Source organism: Natator depressus, chromosome 3 (assembly GCF_965152275.1).
Source record: "Natator depressus isolate rNatDep1 chromosome 3, rNatDep2.hap1, whole genome shotgun sequence".
Classification (NCBI taxonomy): Eukaryota; Metazoa; Chordata; order Testudines; family Cheloniidae; genus Natator; species Natator depressus.
Window position 1 is genome coordinate 65,664,577 of NC_134236.1, and position 26,554 is coordinate 65,691,130.

Consider the following 26,554-nt stretch of genomic DNA (forward strand, 5'->3'; position numbering starts at 1 on the left):
ATTCTAGTTTACTTGACATGAAGGACAGAATAACTGAAAACAGAATCTGAGGTACTTACAATAAGTGAACTGTTCCTTCTATCAGAATTAATTGAAGAGGTGGCAAAGCTCGAGGTCAATAGTTGCAGGCATGCAGCCTGGCTTCATATTTTCAATAGCTCTCTTTTACAGATAAGCCTACATTACATGCTAAGAAGATTTTTTCATTTAACAGTTATGTTTTGGGAGTCTTAAAATCTGGGGCTTGCTTGGCACTTCCATTCACAATTGTCTTTCAGCTTTTAATACCATAATTATTTCAAAACCTACATGAAAAGCAAGGTATACTATGATTTTAGTCCTTTATGGAAGATATATACCCCTTTTATCCCCTTCCCCCAGGACTTCAGTGGAAACCTTTAAGATCTCTTACCCTCAATGACTTTTGAGCTTTTTTGGTGAGGGTTCCCTTAGTAGCCCATCAGTGCTACTCCGAACTCTTGCTTGTTCACACAGTTCAATACAGAGTGGTGAGCTTGCTCCCACACTCACTCAAGATCCAAACATGCTGCTGTTTCCAGCACAATTAGTGCGTGCAGTATGAGACCAGTTGTGAGTATTCTGTCCCCATAAGTATCTTGAATGGCTGTGCATTAACTTCTAAACCACTAAGACTGACTATATAGGGTAAAGATATTTGCTCATGTAAAATTTCATGAGGGACTTTCATACTGCATAATAAAGTATACAGCAAAATCTGCACTAAAAACAACTTTCAGGAGGCAGACCGTTTTAAGAGATTTAACAGTACTGTATCCGCCCAGATTCCAGAATGTTGTTTGACTGCTAGTTAAAACTGCTTCTGCCAGCAACCAGTTTTTGCTGGTCTTTTGGACTGCCACTTAAGACACATTTCAATTCATGTATATAGAACCTTTCATCCAGCAGTATTCCAAAGCACTTTACAAACTACATATGGGAATGACTTAACCCAAACCAAAATGAAGCTACTTCTAGAAAGAAATGAGGCAACTGTTTAACTTCAGGCAGCAGTTTAGGACAGTAAGTGAAGAATACCATATCCAATTGAAATTACAGGGGAGGCTTTGAGCAGGCAGGATGTAATTATCCAAAGTCCTATGAAATGGATCGTTGCCCTTCTTGGATGGTTAAAGCCAATGGAAACAGTCTGGCCTTTTACTAATTTTACTGATGGAAATTGTGAATGTCCCTCCGAGAGAGGACAAGCTGAGGGCACTTTTTAAAGATGCCAGAGTATACCTTGCTTAACAAAACCAGTGTTGGAAACTCCAGCTGGTACAGCATGCAGCTGCCCACTCGTAAATATTGTAGACCAAAAGAGCAACATATTACATTTGCTGCCAGTTATCTTGCAGATGAAATTCAAGGTGCTGATCTTAAGCCTGAACAGCCTAGGTCCCAGTTGTCTGAGCCCACTTTCCTGCCTTTGCTCCATCAAGACAACTTCAGCAAGAGGAAGACGAAAAGCTTGGAGGAGTTGGGAGCTGGGTATTCTAATCTCTGGAGCTGTTGGGAATGTGTCTGAGCCCCACAATCAGGATGAAATGTAGCTTCTTTTCGTCTAGGTTTTCCATAATATTTGCTGGATTCACTTGTTTTTAAATCTTCTGGATGCTACCCACAGTCTTAGGTGTCCTCAAAGAAACTCAGTCAGCTGCTGGGGATATTTGAACTGTGCTCCACATTCTTGTGAAGCTGTTAGATTCTGCTTGGTGTAAGGTGTACTTAGAAAGCACAGTAAAACCCTGTAAATACTCGTAGCAATAATAATACATTGGAGTTTACCCAGTGCATAAGGGATAACATCTGATTTTTTTTTTTTTAAAGTTCCACGTGATCTTTAACTTTCAATGATCGGGATGTAATGTGAAATCTAATCTGAAAAACCAGATTATAGCAGATCAGGGCCTTCTAACCCTAATTCCATTCTGGGGCATTGGCTGAATACTGACTCAAAAGAGAGAATGCCACCTACTAAATCATTAGTCTCATTTCCTTCAGAACCTAATTTTTTCTTGAAGGTCTCCCTTCCAAGTATTGATCAGGTTCAATATGATTTTAATTTAGGAGTCCACAATCTGAGAAAAATAGCTGCAGATTGAAAAAGAAAATAATTTAAATTAATCTTTTCTTTTTAAATGTCTGATTTTAGCTGTTGCCAATAATTAAACATATTTGGTTTGAAGAAGAGTTTCTCAATCACAAATCATATTATTTTCTGACGGATCATGAAGCAAAGCCTGTATGTGTAACATACATGGTCTGTCATATTGTGAAGTCACAAATTCTGAACAATCACTGAAATTAAGCAGGAGAAGATGATGGAGAAGGAAATCTTAGGAGGGCTGAAACCCTTGTGACGGTGCTCCTCATAAGGCTTTATGGAAATATGCTTATGAATGTATATATGACATAACTGGAATATGTTTTATGCTACATATGCCATGTAGCATCTCTCTCTACAGGTTATGATCTACTGAATCTATTATTCCTATTTGCATGCATGTATCATTTTTGTATTTGAAGTTATGAATATTGGCTGTGTACTGGCTTGATTTTTAAGTAGCCTTTGTAAAGCATTTGGTCAGCTTCTTGAGAAAGGAATGTGCAAATTAAGTGTCCAATCAAGAAGCATTTAAGGAACAATGGATCTTGGAATGCTCCAATCCACATAAGTCTACTTGAGGACGTTCAAGGTAGCATGTGACCTATGGCTGCTACCTATGTTCTTAGTCATGCATGGACATGTGACTGGCCCATGTGACTCCAAAACTCCATCTTGGAGCTGGGATTCTACACAGGGGGAGTGGGTGGTGTCCACCCACCATTTAAAGTCTATTTAAACCCCAGGGAGACCCCTCCATTTTGTCTTCAGCTGGCTAAAGAGAGAGCGTCTCCACCCCGTAGGATATCTGAAAGAAACTGGAACAAAGGGCAGTAACTACAGGGGGTGAGAGTAATTGCTGGACCCAGACTAGAAGAAGACTAGCCTGTAAAAGAAAGCTTACTGGAATTCCTCTAAAGATGAGGTTTTTATCTGTATTCAGTTTTCTTAGACATAGATTGCATGTTCTATTTTATTTTGCTTGGTAATTCACTTTGTTCTGTCTGTTACTACTTGGAACCACTTAAATCCTACTTTCTGTATTTAATAACATCACTTTTTACTTATTAATTAACCCAGAATATGTATTAATACCTGGGGAGGCAAACAGCTGTGCATAGCTCTCTATCAGTGTTATAGAGGGTGAACAATTTGAGTAAGTTTACCCTGTATAAGCTTTATACAAGGTAAAATGGATTTAATTGGGATTTGGACCTCACTGGGAGTTGGGCATCTGAGTGTTAAAGACATGAACATTTCTGAAATTGCTTTCAGTTAAGTCTGCAGCTCTGGGGCACATGGTTCAGACCCTGGGTCTGTGCTGGAGCAGACCGGCATGTCTGGCTCAGCAAGACAGGGTGCTGGAGCCCCAAGCTGGCAGGGAAAGCAAGGGCAGTAGTAGTCTTGGCACATCAGTTGGCAGCCCCAAGGGGGTTTCTGTGATCCAACCCATCAAAATCCTAAACTAAGTTTCAAAGAAAACTGCAGAGGTTACATTTATTTCTATGGAAAGCAAAAAATAAGTCATAAGTGCACACATTAAACATTGAAACAATTTACCAAGGATTGTGGTGGATTCTCCCATCACTGACAATTTTTAAATCAAGATTGGATGTTGTTCTAAAATATATACTGTAGGAATTGTTCTGCGGAAGTTCTGTGGCTTGTGTTATAGTGGAGGTCAGACTAGACGATCATAATGGTCCCTTCTAGCCTTAGAATCTATGAATTTGGAAAGAATAATTATTTTCTCTGTTATTTGCCATTTCTTCTAGAATATTTGGTCTCTTCCATTGGTTCTTCTTCAGCTGTGTTTTAGCCTTATATCTATAAATATTTCATTCCTCATGGAGCTGTGAACAGACGGAGTCTTTTTCATTGAATGCTTCGGTATGCACTTGTAGTGCATGGTTCATTCCTTGGGTGTTACCTACTTCTGTGATGCTAACAGGTTTATGGAGTTTTAAGTTGTAGTTTTTTAATCTTTTCATATTTTGTCTGTGTGTTTCTTATTTGGTGCCTCCATAGATAATTAGTTATTTGGGAAAATTGATTTCTGGAGCAAAAGGTTTGACTATTTATAATCGTGTGCCATAAATGTGTATCAGACTTTACAAACATGTAGAAATATTGGGTCCATACCCTGAGGAGTTCATAATCTAATTAACAAAAATACAATATATGAGACAAGTATTCATGTGCAAGAAAAAATAGAGATATTAGTAGTTGGACAGCAATATAGGAAGACTAAGAAAGACGGGATTTGAAGGTGAAGAGGAAGTGTTGCTTTGTACATGGAAGACTGGACAGACTATTCCAAACATAGTCGCAGAAGTTACATAGGAATGTAATAAGTCAGAGACAGTATAGATGACAGCAAAGTTGTGGATAGGATTATGAAGGATGAGGAGGCTGAAATTAATATGAAAAGAGAAAAGAAACCAGTGGAGAGATTCAGGGACTGGAGTGAGGGGGTCATAGCAGTGAGGGCTAAATACACAAAGGTACTTTCGTTGTTGCAATGCCTAACCTGAGTTAGGTGCCCAGGCTCCCCATAAATTGCTTTGGGAGACTTTGGTGCTTAAGGAAGGGAACATAAGAAGCCAGAATGCTGAGAGAGGAGCCACCTAAGCTCCAGAAAAGTCAATAGGGTGGGATTTGCGTGGAACAGAGGACAACAGTAAGGGTGGAGAAAGTTCCATAATGCTCAACCTGCTCTCTCCCTCTCTAAATTTGCTAATATGACTATGGGTAATGCAACAAGAGGCTCTTTGTCCCTGTTCCCACAATGGCACCTAATGCAAATGGCCACAGGGGAAGCTCATATGTGCAGGGAAGGAGGCTCCAACAGCAGCTTATAGGCACAAATTTTTATCCTTTCCTCCCATGACTAAGTTATGTATGACTGACCTCTTAGAACCATCAATGGTGGACCTTCCCAAACCTCCCAACCACTATATAGTCTTCTGTTGAGTGGAGAGCAGGGAAGGAAAGTTCCCACCAAGACAGCAAAAAAGAACAAAAATTAGAAAGTAAAATACAACAGAGAATAAAAGATAATCATAAGAGAAATGAACAGAGGCAGAAAAGGTCAGGAGAGAAAATGGAAAGGAAAAAAGATGGTGACAACTGTAGCAGAGCGTGGCACAAGGGAAAACATGATGAGGGAACCCTTCCACCAATTTCTCACAAGACTCCACAAGATAAAGATACTCTTGAAAGAATTACAAATAATAATGAAGGCAATAATAAACACATCCAAATATGAATAAGATATATGGTAGAGTTTCCTTTAGTCCAGAGTTATATCAGTATTTCCCTGTGGTTGTCTCTCTGTATAGCATAATACACACACAGACATACATATATAGACGCACACACACCTGAAGGCATTCTGTGCCAAAAAAATTAAAAATTCTAGTCCAAAAAAAATAAAATTCTGCACACGTTTTAAAATTCTGCAAATTTTGTTGGTCAAATAAATGTGGTGGCTCCAGCATGTGGGGAGCATAGGCCACTGGCTGCACAGAGATGGGAGATCCCCTCGGGACACAGACTCAACGGTGAGGCTACACCCAACCCAGATACAGCGCAAGGACTGGTCCTGCCCCAGAAACACCTCAGGTCCTTGCCCATCTGTGCCAGGTTCGCCAGGTGTGGGCAGGCAGGCTCAGCAAGGCAGGATCCAAGTGTGGAGGGGTTTAGTGTGGGGAGATCCAAGTGTACGTTGAGTGTGTTCTGTGTGGGGTAATTTGGATGCAGGCGTCTCAGTGGGGGTTCCAGGTGTGGTGTGGATCTGGATGCATTAGGGCTTGTTGGGGCATTCTGGGTGCAACAGTAATGGGACTCTGTAGAGGGTTGGGGCTCAGTGTGTGTGTGGGGGTCTGGGCATGGGGGAGATAAAGCTCAGCAGGGGGGTCTAGGTGTAGGGTCTCGGTGGGGTGGGGTGGTGATCCAGGTGCAGCTGTTTGGGGCTCGGTGGGGTGGGGATCTAGGTGCGGATGGCTCGTTGGGGTGGTGCAGGGGGGGTTCTGAGTGGGGGGGGTAAAGCTTGGCAATGGGGTCTAGGTATAAGGGGGTCTGGATGCATGGGGGTTGGGCGGATGGGGGAGCAGCTCCCTGTACAGGGATCCCTCCCCCTGCAGCTGTAAAGCGATGGGTGCAGGAAGCGGGAGGGGACTTTGCAGAGCTTCTTGTAGCTAGGGAGAGACCTGGGGATGGGTCTCACCTGGCCCTGGATACCGTGCAGGGGACGAGGAAGTCCCATCCTCCCCAGCTCAGTCGGGACTAGCAGCTGAGCCCAGTGCAGGATAGGAGCCACCAGCTGGGTCTTCCCCAGTTCCACCTCCTGCCCCACAGTGATTTACATCTCTGTTGGCTGCCCTGGGCCCCCAAAACATATTGCTGGGAAGGGTTGCATGACCGTTCTTGTGGCTTCCCCATCAGAAAGTCATTTTTCCATGGGGAAGCAAATAAATCTGCGGGGGACATAAATTCCGTGCATGTGCAGTGGTGCAGAATTCCCCCAGGAGTAACACACAAAACAGAGTATACTGCATACATGCACAAAAAGCATATGTAGATATAGTATTAAGAGAACTTTTTGTTCCTTTTTAAAAACTTTTTATTAAGGCAAATTTACAATGAAATGTTAACATACTATATCATATATTACTTATTCAGGATCAGGTTAATATTCAAAGAATCTGGCTTGCTGGCTGGGGAGTCCTCCTCCCATAAGTATGCTAAAAGGGGTGACCAAATCTCTTTTTGGCACTTCTCTTGTGTACATATGACAATCAGGGTCCAGACACCCCAGGGGGAGAACAGAAAACCAAAAATAAAAGCAATTTAACCAACTGATCAAATACTATGTTTTCCTGTAAGAGGATATCAAGGTCTTTTATGAAAGCTTATAATGCACTGAACTTAATAATCATTATGAGATATGTATACACATTATGGTTATGAAGATGTGTGTGTATTATATATATATGTAATTGTAACTGGTGCAACTTCAGCATCACCTCACAACAGTGTGGTAAAGGAATTAGCAGGGAGAAGCTACCTCACCAACCAGTCAAGTCTGGCTTTGAGCACCTAGCCATTGTCCAGCCCAGAAAAAACCCAATATGGAATCATCCAAGCAAATGGGAACAGTTGAAACTGAAAAGAAAATTCCCATCTTTGGAAACCAAGAAAGGAGGGAGTTTCCCCCACTTTGAATATCTAGAGTGACTGAAAAAAAGTGCATACCCTTTTAAAATGGAAAGGGTTTGAACTGAAGGCCAAATCAGAATTTGGGGGACAGCCTTGAGACAGGAGGCCGTCTGTGAATACTCGATTCCTCTGACAGCTGGGGGGCATGCTAGAGAACTGCTTTAAGGCAACAGGTAACTCATATTAGAAAAGGGATTTGAGCTAATATAAAAGTGTAAAACCGGAGGTGGTGTCTTTACATTTATTTTCTGTATAACATGTATGTTTGTTTTTCCCTTACTATTTCATTTTTGAACTTGTGGGTTATTTTTTATAAAAAAGCTTTTAAATAAGTTTATATATAAACTTTTTGTTTATTTTTATCCTGAGCAGATCTCTGGTGTGCAAACTGCATGGAGTATATATGCCAAAGTGAGCTGGTAACTAGCAGGTTGGTTTCATGCCTTCATGGGTGACAAACTGGAGGGGAATGGTCAGAGTGTCTGGTAATTAAGAACATAGGGAGGACGTATTTTGGGAGACCCATGACTGGGGGTGCTTTTGATGTCTCCCTGAAAAGAGTAACTTGGCTGGTGAGACCTTATGTTTGTGGGCAGGCTACTGGTATCAGAGAATTGAACCATAGCTGTACAGCAAAAAGGCACCTAAACCTACAGGGCTGGGATGCCAGAACCCCTTACTGGTCTTGGTGGACTCCAAAACATCACAGTCCGTACTTGGCTTGAAAGCTTTTCTATTGCAAGAACAGTTGATACCTCAATTCCATAGGAGGAGAAGTCACATTTTTCCAATAATGTGAAATACAAAGCCTTGCTACTAACAATACAAAATTAATTAGTCATTCTGTTTAAAATGTAGATCCTTTACTGGACCATTAAGTAAGCAGGTCAGTGGATCTCTAGGAAGGTGCAATTTGACCATAAGATGAATTGCTAATAATTTCTTCCCAAAACTGTCTAATTCCTGCACACAATCACATGTGCACACAATCCTGCACACAAACCCCTTTCCTCACAACCACTCCAACAGAGCGCCTCCCTAGCAGCAAAAATATGATGGTTTTTAGCTGGAGTCAAATGCCATCTAAACATTAATTTATAATAATTTGCTTTATGACAGACACAAATTGAAAATATACGTCCCCTTTCCCACATGAGACTCACTCATTCAGATCAGATTCTTTGTCCAGGTCCCTCTCACATCTTTTCTTTGGGGTTATTTACTTAACATCTTTTTCAATCAAAACTGTATGCATCTTAATTAAACCTTTTGTTCCAGCTTGCTCTTGGATCAACTCCTCAAATGTGATTAAAGGTCTAGATAGAGCCATCTTGTATCCAGATTTTTGAGTGGGAAATATTAAATGATGAAGTGAATTTCATACTGGACATCTGAACCAACTAATACAAACTTCTTTATCAAAATAACTGCTTAAAATATATAAATGTACTTATAGGAGTAGAAAACGTATATTACCTTACAAATAAAGAGCTAAAATGTTAAAAGGAAATATTGTTTTCTGATTTGAAAGATGGCATATTTATTTGAGTGTTTATTATATAATCACTGATTTTAAAGGATTTTAAAATTATGAATAGTGTACCCACCTCAGCAGTAGTGAGAAAAATTTCTTCACTTATATACCTCAATCCACATGAAACAACACCAAGGGCAACGCCAGGAAACACATATGCATTGTTACCCTGACCAGGATAGAAAGTGCGCCCACTTGGAAGAGTCACAGGGTCAAAGGGGCTTCCACTTGCAAAAATGCCACGCCCCTAAAACAAAATATATTTTGAAAGTGTTACTAGCTTGTTTGAGAGGAAACTTGCTCTCATGAAGGTTTTACAAAACCATTTAAATATTTAAAGGTATTACAAAATTTCACTTATATCTTAACTAATCTTCTTGGCACTCTTCACTGGATATTAGATTTATTTGACCTGACAGATGTCCTGGATGACAGAATGCTGATCATGGTATCTACAGAGTATCCTGTTTCAGAGTAGCGGCCGTGTTAGTCTGTATCCGCAAAAAGAAAAGGAGTACTTGTGGCACCTTAGAGACTAACAAATTTATTTGAGCATAAGCTTTCGAGCTCACGAAAGCTTATGCTCAAATAAATTTGTTAGTCTCTAAGGTGCCACAAGTACTCATTTTCTTTTTAGAGTATCCTGTGTGGCTGATTTATGCTATGGAGTAGATACTGTTTTATTAGGAAGCAACAGATTATATACATTTATTCAGAAACCATGAATGTGATTTAGAGAAAAGATAAGGGAAAGTGTAAGCCAGTGTTAATGATCAATTCCTTCATCATTGTGGGAAATACAGATGTGTAAATATCGGGAAGTGTAGGAGGAAACGTCTATATTTGTAAAACTCAATTTGTGTCATGCTGCCAAATGTAAGCTTTAGATTTGAGGTGACTTTAGGTGTCTCACTTTTCTGTTAAACTAGAGTTCGCCCTGTGCAGAGGGCCAGCACAAACCATATGAACCAATTAAATCCTCAAAATACAGCTTAAGGAGGATTTAAGTGGTGTGTAGTCCTGTGCTGACCCTTTGCAAAGGAATGAAATTCACTCTTAGCAAAGGCTGAGAGCACTGGTGACACACCCAATCTCCAGTGCCTTTTGTGGATGTCTGAGGAATTGTCTTAGAGGCAATTGTGAGCCCTATCTTATTAGTGCTTTCCCCATATAGCTGCTGATCTATAGTAAGAAATAAAAATCTAAATTCAGAATAATGAGAAGTGAAATTCCAGAGGCTCTACTTGAACTACCTATGGTTCTAAGCCTTGCTGAGATGAGAGTACTTTAGGCTTTAAATAGTACGGTCAAGTAGGGGTAGGATGCTTATGCTCAGCCTTACAAGAGGGCCTTTGTCCAGCTCCATTTAAAATTGCTAAAATGATTAATTTTACTGTTCAATAGTTTTGAGAGACTCCTTGTAGCACAAAATGTTAAAGTTTATTTTAGGAAACTGAAAATGTGTATTTTAAAAAAACACACCAATGTTCCAATTCAGTTCTTCAAAGGGATATTTTGTTTAACTTGGTGTCATGCAGTATTATCATGGACTGTTTATTATATGTTTTAGTGAGAGATATTCCAATATATCTTTAGCTCTGGTTACCAGATATAGCTGCCCATTATAACCAGCTGTTCATACTGTATGCATTCCTGTTTGACTCTTGCATTGCACTGTCATATGTACTTTTCAGTAAAGGAATGGGACATGCTACATTTTTATTTGTATGACAGTTTTACAGTATTTAAAAAGCTTCCCTATACTAGAGGAGAAATCCAGTACAGAACCCATGATCCAATGCAGAAGGCAGATGCATCAGTTGCTCACAGAGGCTATTTTTAACATCGCAGTTCTATGAAACTGCTGTGGTTATTGACAATCGCTCCAGAACCACAGGACTTTTAAAAAAATGAACAAAAAACAAACTGTAGTTCTTTGTTCTTAGTTTTATTCACACATAACCAGCTTTCTGTACTTTTCACCTGTGTCTTTAGTTACCGGAAATCTGAGTAACAGAGGTCAATGATCCTGGGGCTCCATTCTCAATACAGAATGATTTCTAATATTTCGCTTCCTGCAATAAGACATGTCTATCTTACTGAATATTTATCCATACAAAATACATCTTTAAGGAAAAACAGGTCACTGTGCATTTAAATGACACATAGTAATATGATGTTTGATTTAGTTCCACCTTCTAACAGTCTCATAATTGACAATTACTCATATGTTAAGTATAATAATGAAGGACAGAGTAGTAGACAAGCATCTACAGGCTGGCTATAATGCATTGCCAACCTACGAAATGCTGCTCCATCCTAACTTGGTGGGGGGATTCTTGCAGATGGAATACAGAGTGGATGTTCTCTGTCGCTAACTGCAGTACACAGGAACAGTTAGCTAAAAGCACTAAAACACTTCAGTAAGGCTCCTCTCATTTCTTTGCCATTTAATTTATAATAAAAATATGGCTGTTTCATAGCCCCATGAAATTTATTAATAATAAAAATTGGTGAAATATTTTTCCACCTAGTATTTCTGAAATTCAAATTAAAATCAAGCTATTCAGAGATCATTTTGTTTGTTCGGTGTTTTGTTCTGCTTCAATGGAATTATCAGATTTGTGGTGTTACATATTTAACTGATCTCCACATACAGAATTAACTAGTTGGTATTTCTAATCTTTAGCTTCTAAATTCACCTAAAACAAATAATTTCTAAAACATAAATAACAAAGCAATTATTGATAGCTGTTTGTTTTTCTTTATCTAACACGACATCTAACAGAAAAGGGCAATTATCAAATGATCCATTACCTCAGTCATCTGGTAGCACTGCTCTGCAGAGCACTCTGCTTTGCTGGTTGGGTTACTTAGGGCAAAAATGATAGGCTGCTTGTTAAAGGAAGCCATATCCTTGAGAATCTGATTTGTAAATGCACCACCAATGGCTGCAACTCCTAAATAAAAGAAGAGAAATACATGACAGAAAATGTAGGGAAGGCCGTTGGTTCAAGATATTCATGAATGTCATTTTGAAAAGGAGTAACAGTACAATAACATTTTCTTTTACTACAGCTTCTCTATTAACATTTAGTTGATTTTTTCCCTACTTCCGTGATAAAAACAAAGGAGTAACTTTTACATGTGCATAACCTCAGGACTCTGTGCTTGCAGTTGCTAACAATAGGGAAGTTACTTACCTGTTACTTATCAGTTGAGTAGCTGGAGTTACTCACAAAATTGAAAGCCCAGGGCTTTTAGTCACAAAATAATGCTAGACCCCTCCTATACAGGGCAGAAAATAAACTAAATAAAGCTAAATCTAATTATTAAATATAAATAACTAAAAGAATTTTTGAAAACCTAATGAAATATGCAACTAGAAAAAAAAAAGATGGATGTTGCCAGCTGGGTCTGTCTCACACTCAGGAATGATTCAAAGGAACTAAGAGTAGGTTGGTTGCTCTTCCTCCTTTATATATTCAAGGGGGAGAGCTCCAGGGCATCAGTGGTGCAAGTAGGACCAACAGATGCTGCTGGCTAACATGTTCCGATTTCCAGGTCATGGAGCGCCTGCACACCAGAAGCAGAACTCATGTACCGAAGCACTCGAAGAATACTAGTTAGCTAATGTTTGTCTAATGCTTTGATGAGGTAAACCAATGAAGTGCCATGTATCTTTTTGATCGGGTGCTTCTCACCCTTCCCCTTCATTGCAACCTTGAGCAGAAATCAAGCACAATCACACACTCTTTCTACACAATTTAGTGCAAGGGCAGTGTGGCACTAACCAGCCAGTTGGACAGCTGGGGTTTGGGAAAGGCCATGCCCTGGCCCTCCACAGTAGTAAGACTACTTCAGACAATATTTGGGGAAAATGCAAAGGCTAAATTTCCTTTGCATGCCAGGGAGCTCAACAACATAGGAACAGGCCATACTGGGTCTGACCAATGGTCCACCTAACCCAGTATTCTGTCTTCTGATGGTGGCTGGTGCCAGACACTTCAGAGGGAATGAACAGAACAGGACAATTATCAAATGATCCATCCCCTGTTGTCCACTCCCGCTCTGGACACATAGAGCATGGGGTTGCATCCCTGGCCATCTGGGCTAATAGCCATTAATGGACTCTCCTCTATGAACTTACCTAATTCTTTTTTGAACCCAGTTATACTTTTGGCTTTCATGGGGCGCCTGCACACCAGAAGCAGAACTCATGTACAGAAGCACTCTAGTTAGCTAATGTTTGTCTAATGCTTTGATGAGGTAAACCAATGAAGTGCCATGTATCTTTTTGATAGGGTGCCAGTAACGAATTTCACAGGTAGACTTTGTGTTGTGTGCAGAAGTACTTCCTTGTGTTTGTTTTAAACATGCTACCTATCAATTTTGTTGGGTGACCCCTGATTCTTGTGTTATGTGAACGGGTAAATAACACTCCCCTATTCTCTTTCTCTACAGCATTCATGATTTTATAGACCTCTATCATATCCCCCCTTAGTCATCTCTTTTCTAAGATGAAAAGTCCTCATCTTTTTAATCTCTCCTCATATGGAAGCTGTTCCATACCCTTAAAATTTTTTTTGCCCTTCTCTGAACCTTTTCCAATTCTAATATATCTTTTTTTGAGATAGGGTGACCAGAACTGCATGCAATATTCAAGGTGTAGGCATACCGTGAATTTATATAGTGACATGATATTTTCTGTCTTTTTATCTATCCCTTTCTTAATGATTCCTAACGTTGTTAGCTTTTATCACTGCTGCTGCACATTGAGCAGAAATTATCAGAGAATTATCCACAAATGACTCCAAGATCTCTTTCTTGAGTGGTAATAGTTAATTTAGACATCATTTTGTGTGTACAGTTGCATTTAACAACATTTAATTTCATCTGTCATTTTGTTGCCCACTCACCCAGTTTTGTGAAATCCCTTTGTGACTCTCTGCAATCTTCTTTGGACTTAACTATCTTGAGTAATTTTGTAACTTTGCCCCTTTCTTTTGCAGATGATTTATGAATATGTTGAACAGCGCAGGTCAGAGTACAGATCCTTGGAGGAACCCCGTTATTTACCGCTCTCCACTGTGAAAAGTGATTGTTTTTTTCCTACCCTTTGTTTCCTGTCTTTTAACCAGTTACTGATCCATGAGAGGACCTTCCCTCTTAATCTGATGATTGCTTTGTTTGCTTAAGAGCCTTTGGTGAGGGACTTCATTTGTCAAAGGCTTCCTGAAAGTCCAAGTACACTATACCCACTGGATCACCTTTGTCCATGTTTGCTGACACCCTCAAATAATCCTCATAGATTGGTAAAGCAGGATTTCCCTTTAGAAAACCCAGGCTGACTCTTTCCCAACATATTCTGTTCATCTATGTGTCTGATAATTCTGTTCTTTACTGTAGTTTCAACGAATTTGCCTGGTACTGAAGTTAAGCATACCAGCCTGTAATAGCCACGATTGCCTCTGGAGTCTTTTTAAAAAAAATCAGTGTTACATTACCTATCCTCCTGTTATCTTGTACAGAGGCGGATTTCAGCAATAGATTACATACAATAGTGAGTAGTCCTGCAATTTCATATTTGAGTCCCTTAAATACTTTTGGGTGAATGCCATTTGGGCCTTGTGACTTATTACTGTTTAATTTATCAATTTATTCCAAAACCTTTTCTACTGACACCTCAGTCTGGGACAGTTCCTCAGATTTATCACCTAAAAAGAGTGGCTCACTTGTGAGTATGTCCCTCACAGCCTCTGCAGTGAACCTATTCAGAGAATTCATTTAGCTTCTCTGTGATGGCCTTGTATTCCTTGAGTGCTCCTTTAGCAATCTGAGTGTCCTGTGGCCTCACTGACTGGCAGGTTTCCCGTTTCAAAACAATTTTTTTTTTTTACTTTTTTTTTTTTTTTTTTTTTTTTGCCGTTTTGTGTCTTTTGCTGGTTGCTCTTCAAATTCTTTTTTGGCCTGCCTAATTGTACTATTACACTTGAGTTGCCAGAATTTATGTTTCTTTCTATATTCCTATTTTCTTTTGACTTAAAAACTTTTAAAAGATGATTTCTTGTCTCTAACTCCCTCTTTTACTCTGTTGATTAGCCATGGTGACATTTTTTTGGCCCTCTTGCTGGTTTTTTCTTTTATTTGGGGTATACATGTAGTATGAGCTTCTATTATGGTGTTTTTAAATAGTTTCCATGCAGATTGCAGGCATATCACTCATTCACTACTTTAACTATTCCTTTTAATTTCCGTTTAACTAGCTTCTTAATTTTTATGTAGTTCCCCTTTTTGAAATTAAATGCTACTGTGGTGGGCTTCTTTGGTATTTTCCCCTTTAGAAGGATGTTAAATTTAATTATATTATGGCTGCTATTATTGAATGGTTCAGCTATATTTAACTCTTGGACTAGATTCTGTACTTAGGACTAAATCAAGAATTGCCTCTCCCATTGTGGGTTAGAGGACTAGCTTCTCCAAGAAGCAGTTATTAACGGTGTCTAGACAGTTTCTCTCTGCATCGGTCCAGAGGGGATATGTACCCAGTCTACATGGGGATAGTCGAAATCTCCCATTATGATTGGTTTTATGTTTTCATAGCTGCTCTAATCTCCCTGAGCATTATACAATCACCGTCACCATCCTGGTCAGGTGGATGGTACTATATTCCTATTGCTATACTCTTATTATACATGCATGGAATTTCTATTCACAGAGATTCTGTAATACAATTTGATTCATTTAAGACTTTTACGGTATTTGACTCCATGCTGTCTTTCAAACATAGTGCCACTACCCTAGCAGCATGACCTACTCTGTCATTTGTATGTATTTTGTACCCCAGCATTGCCATGTCCCATTTATTATCATCATTCCACCAAGTTTCTTGGTAGCTATTAGATCAATATCATTTAATACCAGGCAATCAAGTTCACCCATCTTAGTATATAGACTTTTAGGATATACAAGCACTTATAAAATTTGTCAATATTTAGCTGTCTGCCTTCATGTGATGTAACAGAATGGGACTCTTTTGTCCGTTTCTCTTCAGTTCCTACCTGTACTTTATCAACTTCTATCCTCTCCCCTTTACCAGGCTATAGAGTATCCCTTTTAATAAATTCTTCTGTAAAGGATGTCTTTGTTTGAACCATGTGTTCCTCCACACCTGTCAGCTTTCCCCCAGCCATTAGTTTAAAAACTCCTCTATGACCTTTTTAATTTTACATGTCCGCAATCTGGTTCCATTATTGTTTAGGTGGGGCCCATCCTTCCTGTGCAGGCACCTTCTTTCCAGAAAGGTTCCCCAGTTTCTAATAAACCTAAATCCCTCCTCTTAACACCATTGTCTCATTCACACATTGAGACCCTGGCAGTACTGCCAGTCTAACTGGCCCTGAGGCACTTTGGCTCCTGCAGCTCCATCTGCAGCAGTGAGACTCATGTATCATCATCTTCAATGCAAGGCAGAATCCAGCTACAAGCCACAATCCAACTTTGTGAATTTACTGGAGATTCTTCGAGATGTGTGGTCCCTACCTGTACTCCTCTGAGGGCTTACATAGGCGCACCATGTGCCTGGAATTGGAGAATTTGAAAGTAGCATTTGTTGGTCTATGCATATGCCTTGGCTCGCCGCGTGCTTCCATCGGAGGTAAAAGGAAGGGCAGACAGACCACATTTCCAGTTCCTTCTCGTGAATCAGATAGATCCATTGCATTGTGACAGCAGATTGGGAAAGTTGGGAATGGGAATTGGTGGATGGGCTGACATGCATAGGAGACTGGGAAGCCAGAATTTTCTGGACCAACGGGGCGATCAGAATGACTGTCACTCAGTCTCGTCACTCAGTCTTGGGGAGTACCCAAGGTAGGAGCAGTAGAAGAGGGAAAATGATGTTGATTTGGTCTGACCAGGAAAGTTGGAGAGCGTCACCCTGAGAATGATGGCTGAGACCTCCCCTGGAGCAGTATGTGGTGCATTTACTATTTATATGCGAGGCGAATAGTTCTCTGGTCGGAATCCTCCATTGTGTAAACATGTCACGTACTACTGCATCATGAAGTTCCATTTGTGGTTGACCTCAAAATGTCAGCTGAGCGAGTCTGCAAGCACATTCTGTGTCCCTGGAAGATAGGCTGCGGACAAGAAGATCTGGTGATTGATGCACCGATTCCAGAGATTGACCACTTCTGCACATAAAGCAGTCAATTTCATTCCTCCCTGTTCGTTGATGTAGAAAACAGTAGTAGTGTTGTCTAACATGATGGGAACAGATGAATGGGAGAAAGGATTGGTATGCCTTTCTTACAGTTCCAGGATATTGATGTGCATCCTGGATTCTCAGGGAGACCGTGTTTGATGTGCATATTGGATTCTCAGGGAGACTCCCCAGCCTAGGAGGGATACATTGGTAATGATCATCTTGTCTGGTGAGGAGGGGAGGAAGGGAACTCCTATGCATACATGGGTTGGATCTGTGCACCATTGAAGGGAGGACAGCACCCTGGTGGGGACTGTCCATAGTGTGATGTTTTGGTGAGTAAAATGACTGGGCCCAAGTCTGGAGGCAGCGAAGGTAGAGTTGAGTGAAGGTGATCACGTATGTATATGAAGCTACGTGGCCAAGGAGGGAGAGACAAGTCCTGGTTGGAACATAAGGATTATTGATGATGCGCATGATGATCTCTCTCATTGCTTAGAATTTGTCCATCAGCAGGTAGGTCCGTGCTGTGACCAAATTGATGGTGACCCCTATAAAGTCCAGGTATTGTGTGGAGTCTAAGATCGATTTCTCGACATTGATGCTGACTCCAAGGGACAAAAGAAGGCTGAGTAACATGGAGGTTGATGCTTGGGCTTTGTGCCTGGACCATGCAGCTAGAATCCAGTTGTTGGTCTAAAGAAACATGAGAGCCCCTAATGTCTGATATAGGACGCTACGACAGAGAAAACTTTGGTGAAGACTGTGGGAGTGGTGGCTGTTCTGAAAGGGGAACCCTATACTGGAAATGGTGGGTGCCAATTGTGAATCTTAGGAAGTGTCTGTGCGCCGGATGGATATCAATGTAAAAATAAGTGTCCTGCATATCAAGAGCTGTAAACCACATGCCTTTTTCTAGAGATGGGATAATAGCTGCCAACGTGATCATATGAAACTTGAGTTTGTGGATGAAGTGATTCAGATGAGAGAGAATGAGAATTGGTCTCCACCCACCTTTCTTCTTGGTATCAGGAAGTAAGTCAAATAGAACCACGGTCCTTGGTATTCTGGGGAACACATTCTACCGTGCCCTGTTACAATTAAGGCATTCACCTCTTGGGTGAAAATGCTGTCATGAGAGTGGTTCCTGATATGGGATAAGGAAGGGTTTTTTGGTGGAAGTAGTGTGATTAATTAAATTCTATAGCCATGATGGACGATGTTCAGCACCCATTTGGCCATTGTTATTGCACTCCAAGTTTGGGGGGCAGTTGAATTTACGCTGCAGGGCATGAGTGTAGATATCCAGTGAGTGAAGGGTGGCTCTGGAGTCCTTGAGGGTAGAAAGTGTATCATCTGTCTTTTGATTAAAGGATTCATCGAAGGGGCAGTCTTCAGTAGTGTTTTGTGCCTCCCTAGGGAAACTGGAGGAGTGGAGCCAAGATTCCCTATGCATAACTATAGCCACAGCCATGGCCCTTGCGGAGGTATCTGCTGTGTCCACTGCCAATTAGAGTGCTGTTCTGGCTACCAGCTTCCCTTCCTCAATGAGCACCTGAAAATGAATCCAGTCCCGTTGTGGGAGGCTATCAGTAAATTCCTCATATTTTCTGTAATTCAGAAGTCATGGTTAGCTAGTAATCCCTGATAGTACGAAATCCTGAATTGGAGACTAGATGAGGAAAAGACTTTATGCCCCAAAAGGTCCAAATGCTTTCCCTTCTTGTCAGATGGTGTAGAACAAGGGTGCTGTTGTCTGGCTCTTTCAGTCACTGCTTCGACAACCAGAGAGATTGGGGGTGTGTCAAGAAGAGAATAGATGGTAAATGGGATTTATATTGTAATGATATACTGATACGTACTGCATGTCGTGTTAGTATTTAATACATACTGATACTTTTTGCTGGATGCATATCATGGATCTTTTACTCTAATCTTCAGTTTAACTGGTTTTTTAGCCTCATTTTCTCTAAACACTTTTTGTCTACTATGTGATTTTGGGTTTCAGTCTTGGATGTTGATATAGTGTATCTCTTTTGCATGTCAATTGCTTGGTTGGACTGAAGAAAAATAAGGGTGAAATTACAAATCTTATTTTCCAGATTGGGACTAGATCTGGGTAAAATTTTTCAGATAGAACTTTTTTGGTGAAAAATGGAGATCTAGCAACACTGAAACATGTTGTGAAATCATGTCAGTTTCACCAAATTGTTATGGTAAAAAAATACCCCTTTAAAAAAAATCAAAACATTTCAACATTTTCAAAATGAAAAATTTGATTTTTTGGTTTGGAATGACTTTATTTCAAAATCTCCTTTGATTTTATTAAAAAACAGTTGAAACATTTAAAGTAGGCAATATTGAAATGAGACTTTTTGATTCTGTTGAAACTAAATGTTTCACTTGATCCATTTTTTTTAATTTGCCAAATTTTTTGAAAACTTTCTGTTTTGGTTCAACTCCAAACAATTTTTTTTTCAAATTTTCATAATTGCCAGCAAACAAACAAACAAACAAAAAAATCAGTTATTTGCACAGCTCTAATTGGAATAGTATTTTGAAATGGTTATGCAGCATTTGACTATATCGGTGAAAAAAAAGAAATATTTCAGAAAACCAAGTCAAGTCCCACTTATTTGATTAATCACTGCTAAGTGAAACAGTGAAAATGCTTTAAAAAATTCAGTCCCCTTTGTTGAAGGCTTTCAAGATATAGGTTGGGGGAGTAATTCAATTGGTATTCTAAATTCAAAATATTTTTTTAATGTTATGGTAGTTGGCACAGAGTAAGATATGTGATGATCAGTTTTAGTGAATAGATAGATTTTTAAAAGGCTACTTAAATTCAAGAACATTTGCCTTTTCATTCATGAAACAGGTAGCAGAAAACTGTTTTAACTCTGCTGTATAGAGAATTGAAACATCCTTTCAGCTGGTTAATTCAATGAGATCAAGAACCTGCAGTTCTTTTAAAGTCAATGACAGTCTTGCCTAAACAAAAACTGCAGGATCGGAACCCAAATGTGAGACCAGAAATCTATGTAATCAGATGGAGAATGCAGGTGACTGTACAGTCATACATGTATGTATGCTCCACTTTCCTCATTCTAACGTCTGAGGTTATTTATACTACAGTACATAACTTCAGAAGTAATATTAGGAAGATGATGTGCTTCCTCAACAGAAGTTCAAGAAAACATGGATAATTCCACCACTAATATGTAGGCTTTAGAATGAAAGCACTGTTATATGTTTGCCACATTCTTCTTATTATTTAATGTTTATTTGCAGTAGCATCCACTATGTGCTAGGTACTTTCCAAATACTTAAGAATTACCTGTTCAGAGGAGCTCCATAATCTTCCCTTTATATGATATTCATAGTTTATACAAACAATAAAACAAAGTCTCACTCCTTAAAAATATATCATTTGAATAAATAATTACCTATAAGTACAGTTGGTTTTATAGCTCTAACAATATCTTCTAGATTTTTCATTTCATCATGTTTATGGGCAAACCTTTCTTTTTCAGTTGTTAATGAGGAACGCTCCTAAGTGAACAAAAGCAAAAAATGCATTTATTAAAAATGTGCAGGGACCATGATATTCCCTATGCAAACTGATACACACCTCAAAAAGAGATATTCTGATAATTAATTATCGCTGTTATTTTCAGTGTATGGCACTTGTATTAGCAAATAACAAAATGTTAGAAAATTTCTTAAATTGTACATTGCATCATGCTCTTATAAAGGACAACATATCCATTTGTCCAAATGTAAATACCTGGAATGTCACCATTTTAAAAACTGACCATTTTAGTCCACAGTAGCATTAATTACTCACAAATTTTCAAAAATTCAAGCATTATGTGTGCTTTATAATTTTGCAGAAAGCTGAACAATTGTACACACATAAAAGAAACAAATCATTCATGTAATATTGCAACCTTGTACAATTTTAAGCATCTGAATTTTGATACTTTGAAAATTGGTTTAATAATCAAAAACCTGACCTAATGTTAACAGAGTTTAGTTGTCTTTAGTGACATTCTATTGGCTCAGAATGTATTTTACTGGTACAGGAGTAGTTAATGCTACTGCGGACTATGCATTTTCCACAAGTATTATTCAAACAAAAACACTCTCTCTCAGCAGCTTCAAGTCTTTTCTTGTGTAAAAGATCAGGAGCCATCTAAATTATGGACTCTCTGGCTGCAAAATTTTAGTTTTTTTAATAACTTGGGATAAACATCTCTAACCAGGCACCAATGAAAACATTTTTTCAGTAACATAAATGACTTATGTTAGTTGCAAATCGATTAAGTTTTCATCTGAGGCCCTGTGTACATTAAGGATTTCAGCTATCTCTGGCCAGCCACCAGTGTAGCTGCACCAAGTGAAAGCCCTAATGTAGACAGGCAAAAGCGCTGCAGGCTGTGATTTACACTGGCACAGCTTACCTGGCCTATAACTAGAGTGTGAAATCAATGGGAGCTACTGGGGTCTCAGGACTTCTAAGAATTAGACCACTTGTTGAAGTGTCTAAATATGGAGAAAACACTATCCTTAAGCACTTATTTCTAAAAATTTCACCTGAGCAGTTTAAAATGGAAATGCTTGAGAGAGCCTTGACTACATGCTCGATTGGATACTGTATTACTGATGTCTTTTCCAACCATGCATTGCCAGTCTCAACAGAGGAAAATTTCCTTCATCTTTCCAAGTTAGCAACAATTATTGAGATAAAATCATCCTTGGTGTAACTCCTTTGAAGCTTAAGGAGTTTCACCAAGGACAAATTTGGCTCATGTATTTTAAAACTGGATGTAACAGTGGATTCATTCTACTTTTCAAAAACTATATTTTTGGAGGTTTTTTATTTTTAAGAAAAAATTGTTTTAATGTCTTACACAAAAAGGCTGTGGTTTGGCGCAAATTACATCACAGCACTTACTCTGCTCCTCCTTCTTCTCTTTCGACAGTAACCACAAGACTTGGCATACACAACAGAAGGCCATTTTTCATCTGCAGCAAGAGGAAATGGTTCCGGGGAGACCACAGAAGTTGTGCAGGTCTGTCATGTGGTTAGAACTGACTGAGCTGCTTTGGTTTACAGGATACCAGTTTCTCTTCTTTCACCCTTGATTATAGGGAATTTTCACAGATTTATCCACTTCTACAGATTTCTTAAATGACTGAAATATAGTGTTTTAAGTGGAGAGGGTTATGTCCTCATGTGCTTATATGGGGTTTAAGTATGTTCTTAGAACTACTACCACAGAAATATTGAGTAACATGCACCTGATTTCCTTTTTGGGTAAAATATAAAATCCACTGCCTCTCACGGGTGCAGTAAAATTAGCCGCTTTTGGCATGTCCATGATGAAGCTAGTGCACAGTCAATTGAGACTTTGAAGATTGCTGTTTTTAAATTCTCCAGCAGATGTCACTGCAGTCTATAAATGTTTTTTTGAGGACTAATTAGTAATTAGCATGTACTAATCTCTGTAAACTGATTGGCTGAGTTTGAGTGTCACATGTTGGTATTGGCGACATTAATTAACATATGCAAATCCCTGAATTATGATTGCCTGGGTTAATTAACATACTCAAATCCCTGAAAGATGACTGGATGAATAAATTAATAGCTAATGATGATAGATGAATAAATTAATAGCTAATGAGCCAGAGTTGCATATAAAGGCAACAGCCAGCAGGCTAAAACTTTGTAGGGACAGGGACCAGCACGAGAGTGGAACGCTGCTGGACACCTACCAGAAGCCACCTGCGCAAGAGAAGCCACCTGAGAAGCTACATTGAAACCTAGCAAAGGAAGAGCCACTTGAAAACCAGTGGCTGTTACAGCAACAGCAGCAGCCCACCCAGGGTTCCAGGGTTGCTTTGGCAATGACCGTTTCTGGCACCCGGCCAGCAGATCTCTGCAGCAGCCCAGCAGCAACAACCAACGGTTGCCTGGATGCCGGTGGTCTGAGTGAGATTCCCCCTACCCATTCAGTAACCATAAGGCCAGTACTTACTGGATGTTAGAGTTAAGTAATTAATATTCGAGTTAATCAATGTATTGTTACACACTTACGTTATATGATTGATTGCTATATTGTTATAGAGTATTAAGTGATTATATTGTTAGAGTATGTTATAGAGTTAAGTGGAATAGTTATTTGTGTTGTGTTTTTATTTATCGTGTTGCTTCCTTTACATTGTATCTGTAACCTTTACTGTTTATTTTATTTTTACCGCTATCTCTCCTCTTATTGTAATCCTTCACTTCTAAATAAATTCTATTTTTGTTTTTGAAGAATTTACTGCTTGCTGCCTATTCTTGATCACAGGGCTGTATCCGTGCCCTTTAGGGGGGAAGTTAGCTGGCCATGGTTAGCAGCTTTTCTTTGGAAAATCCGTAGGACAGGCCACAACCTTTAATACCAGAATAAGCAAATTAAAAAGTTAGGTTCAAATCTTCTGGTAACACCTCCTCGTCACTCTTCTCTTCTGCAGACTAAATAAGCCCAGTTCCCTGAGCCTCTCCCCATAAATCCTGTGCCCCAGCCCCTAATAATTTTCATTGCCCTCCGCTGGACTCTCTCCAATTTGTCCACATCCTTTCTGTAGTTGGGGGCCCAAAACTGGACGCAATACTCCAGATGTGGCCTCACCAGTGCCGAATAGAGGGAAATAATCACTTCCCTCATTCTGCTGGCAATGCTCCTACTAATGCAGGCCAATATGCCATTGGTATTCTTGGCAACAAGGGCACATTGTTGACTCAGATCCAGCTTCTCGTTCACTGTAATTCCCAGGTCCTTTTCTGCAGAACTGCTGCTTAGCCAATCGGTCCTCAGCCTCTAGCAGTGCATGGGATTCTTCCATCCTAAGTGCAGGACTCTGCACTTGTCCTTGTTGAACCTCATCAGGTTTCTTTTGGCCCAATCCTCCAATTTGTCTAGGTCACTCTGGACCCTACTCTCCAGCATATCTACCTTCTCCCCAGTTTACTGTGATCCGCGAACTTGCTGAGGGTGCAATCCATCCAATCATCCAGATCATTAATGAGGATGTTGAACAAAACCAGCCCCAGGACTGACTCCTGGGGCACTCTGCTTGATACTGGCTGCCAACTAGACATCGAGCCATTGATCACTACCTGTTGAGCCCGGTGATCTAGCCAGCTTTCTATCCACCTTACAGTCCATTCATCCAATCAATACTTCTTTAACTTGCTGGCAAGAATACTGTGGGAGACCATATCAAAAGCTCTGCTAAAGTCAAGATATATCACATTCAACGCTTTCCCCATATGCACAGAGCCAGTTATCTCATCATAGAGGGTAATCAGGTTTGTCAGGCATGGACTTGCCCTTGGTGAATCCATGTTGACGGTTCCTGATCACCTTTCTTTCCTCAAAGTGCTTCAAAATAGATTCCTTGAGGACCTGCTCCATGATTTTTCCAGGGACTGAGGTGAGGCTGACCCCTCATGTAGTTCCACGCATTCTCCTTCTTCCCTTTGCCTTTTTCCAACCATCGGGACCTCCCCTGATCGCCACGAGTTTTCAAAGATAATGGCCAATGGCTCTGCAATCTCATCAGCCAACTCCCTCAGCACCTTCGTATGCCTCGCATCCAGCCCCATGGACTTGTGCATGTCCAGCTTTTCTAAATAGTCCTTAACCTGTTCTTTCTCCACTGAGGGCTGCTCACCTCCTCCTCATACTGGATTGCCCAGTGTAGAAGTCTAGGAGCTGACCTTGTTTGTGAAGACCAAGGCAAAAAAAATTGAGTACTTCAGCTTTCTCCACATTGCCTGTCACTAAATTGCCTCCCCTATTCAGTAAGAGTCCCACACTTTCCCTGATCTTCTTCTTGTTGCTAATATACCTGTAGAAACCCTTCTTGTTACCCTTCACATCCCTTTCTAGCTGCAACTCCAACTGTGCTTTGGCCTTCCTGATTACACCCCTGCATGCTCAAGCAATATTTTTATACTCCTCCCTAGCCATCTGTCCAAGTTTCCACTTCTTGTAAGCTTCCTTTTTGTGTTTAAGGTCACCGAAGATTTCTCTGTTAAGCCAAGCTGGTCGCCTGCCATATTTGCTATTCTTTCTGCACATCGGGATGGTTTGTTCCTGTGCCCTCAATAAGGCTTCTTTAAAATACAACCATCTCTCCTGGACTCCTTTCCCCCTCATATTGGCCTCCAAGGGGATCCTGCCCATCAGTTCCCTGAGGGAGTCAAAGTCTGCTTTTCTGAAGTCCAGGATCTGTATTCTGCTGCTCTCCTTTCTTCCTCTTGTCAAAGACTTTCTGAAAGTCCAAGTACACTATGTCCACTGGAACATTCTTGTCCACATGTTTATTGACCCCCTCAAAGTATTCTAATAGATTGATGAGGCATGATTTCCCTTTACAAAAGCTGTGTTGACTCTTCCCCAACAAATCGTATTCATCGATGTATCCGATAATTCTGCTCTTTACTATATTTTCAACCAATTTGCCTGGTACCGAAGTTAGGCTTACCAACCTGTAATTGCCAGAATCACCTCTGGAACCTTTTTAAAAAATTGGTGTCACATTAGCTATCCTCCTGTCATCTGGTACAGAAGCTGATTTAAGCGATAGGTTACATACCACACTTAGTTCTGAAATTTTGCATTTGAGTTCCTTCAGAACTCCTGGGTGAATATCATCTGGTCCTGATGACTTATCACTATTTAATTTATCAATTTGTTCCAAACCCTCCTCTATTGACCCCTCAATCTGGGATAGTTCCTCGGTAATGAAGATGCTGTTTCCCTGGAGAACACTGAACAATGACCTTCATAGACTTTAGTCTAGTTGCTAATCTTCTGCCTTTATCCTTCACTATTGTTAAACATTCATTAAATTAAGATATACATGGAATATTCCAAGTTTTGAACCTGTGACTCAGTGCTGCATCCCATTAACAAAATAGAGAGGACTTTCACAGTTGAAACTTAGGGAGGACACTTTTCAGGCACTCATATTGGAGGATGTGCTACTATGTTGTTATTTAACATTTATATAGTGGTAGAACCTACCAGCCTCAACTGGATTAGGGTCCATTGTGCTGGGCGCTGTACAAACATATAGTAAATGACAGTCTTGTCTGAAAGATTTATAATCTAAAAAAGACATGTCTGCACACCAAAGCCAATAGACCAGAGTGGGCTCCCAACTTGGCACCTCTGCTGCTGGTAAGTGGGGAGGAAGTAAAAAATCAGCTGGCCAAAGACAGAACCATCCAATAGGAGGAAAAAAGCAGCTTCTAGCTGGAGAGTTCAGGTGGAGTAGAGCCATTGCCAGCTTTCCTAAATAAACTTTGCTCTTCTGGGCCAGATATTAGTTTCTTTGAGCTTCTCTCAGAGAGAACTGCTCTGTCAGAAAAGGGTGATTTTTCAGAGCCACTAATACTTCACAAAAGGAA

At 40.0% G+C, this 26,554-nt stretch overlaps 1 protein-coding gene across 1 annotated transcript in view; it reads right to left on the reverse strand.

The window, feature by feature from the left end:
* Positions 1–26,554, reverse strand: part of ME1 (malic enzyme 1) — a 340,941-nt gene that overhangs the window by 14,870 nt on the left and 299,517 nt on the right. The window contains exons 10-12 of the mRNA XM_074948045.1: positions 20,532–20,637; positions 11,697–11,839; positions 8,953–9,126 (exon numbers count right to left, since the gene is read on the reverse strand). Of these exons, the coding sequence (XP_074804146.1) occupies positions 8,953–9,126; positions 11,697–11,839; positions 20,532–20,637 (423 nt within the window). The remainder of the gene's footprint in view (positions 1–8,952; positions 9,127–11,696; positions 11,840–20,531; positions 20,638–26,554) is intronic.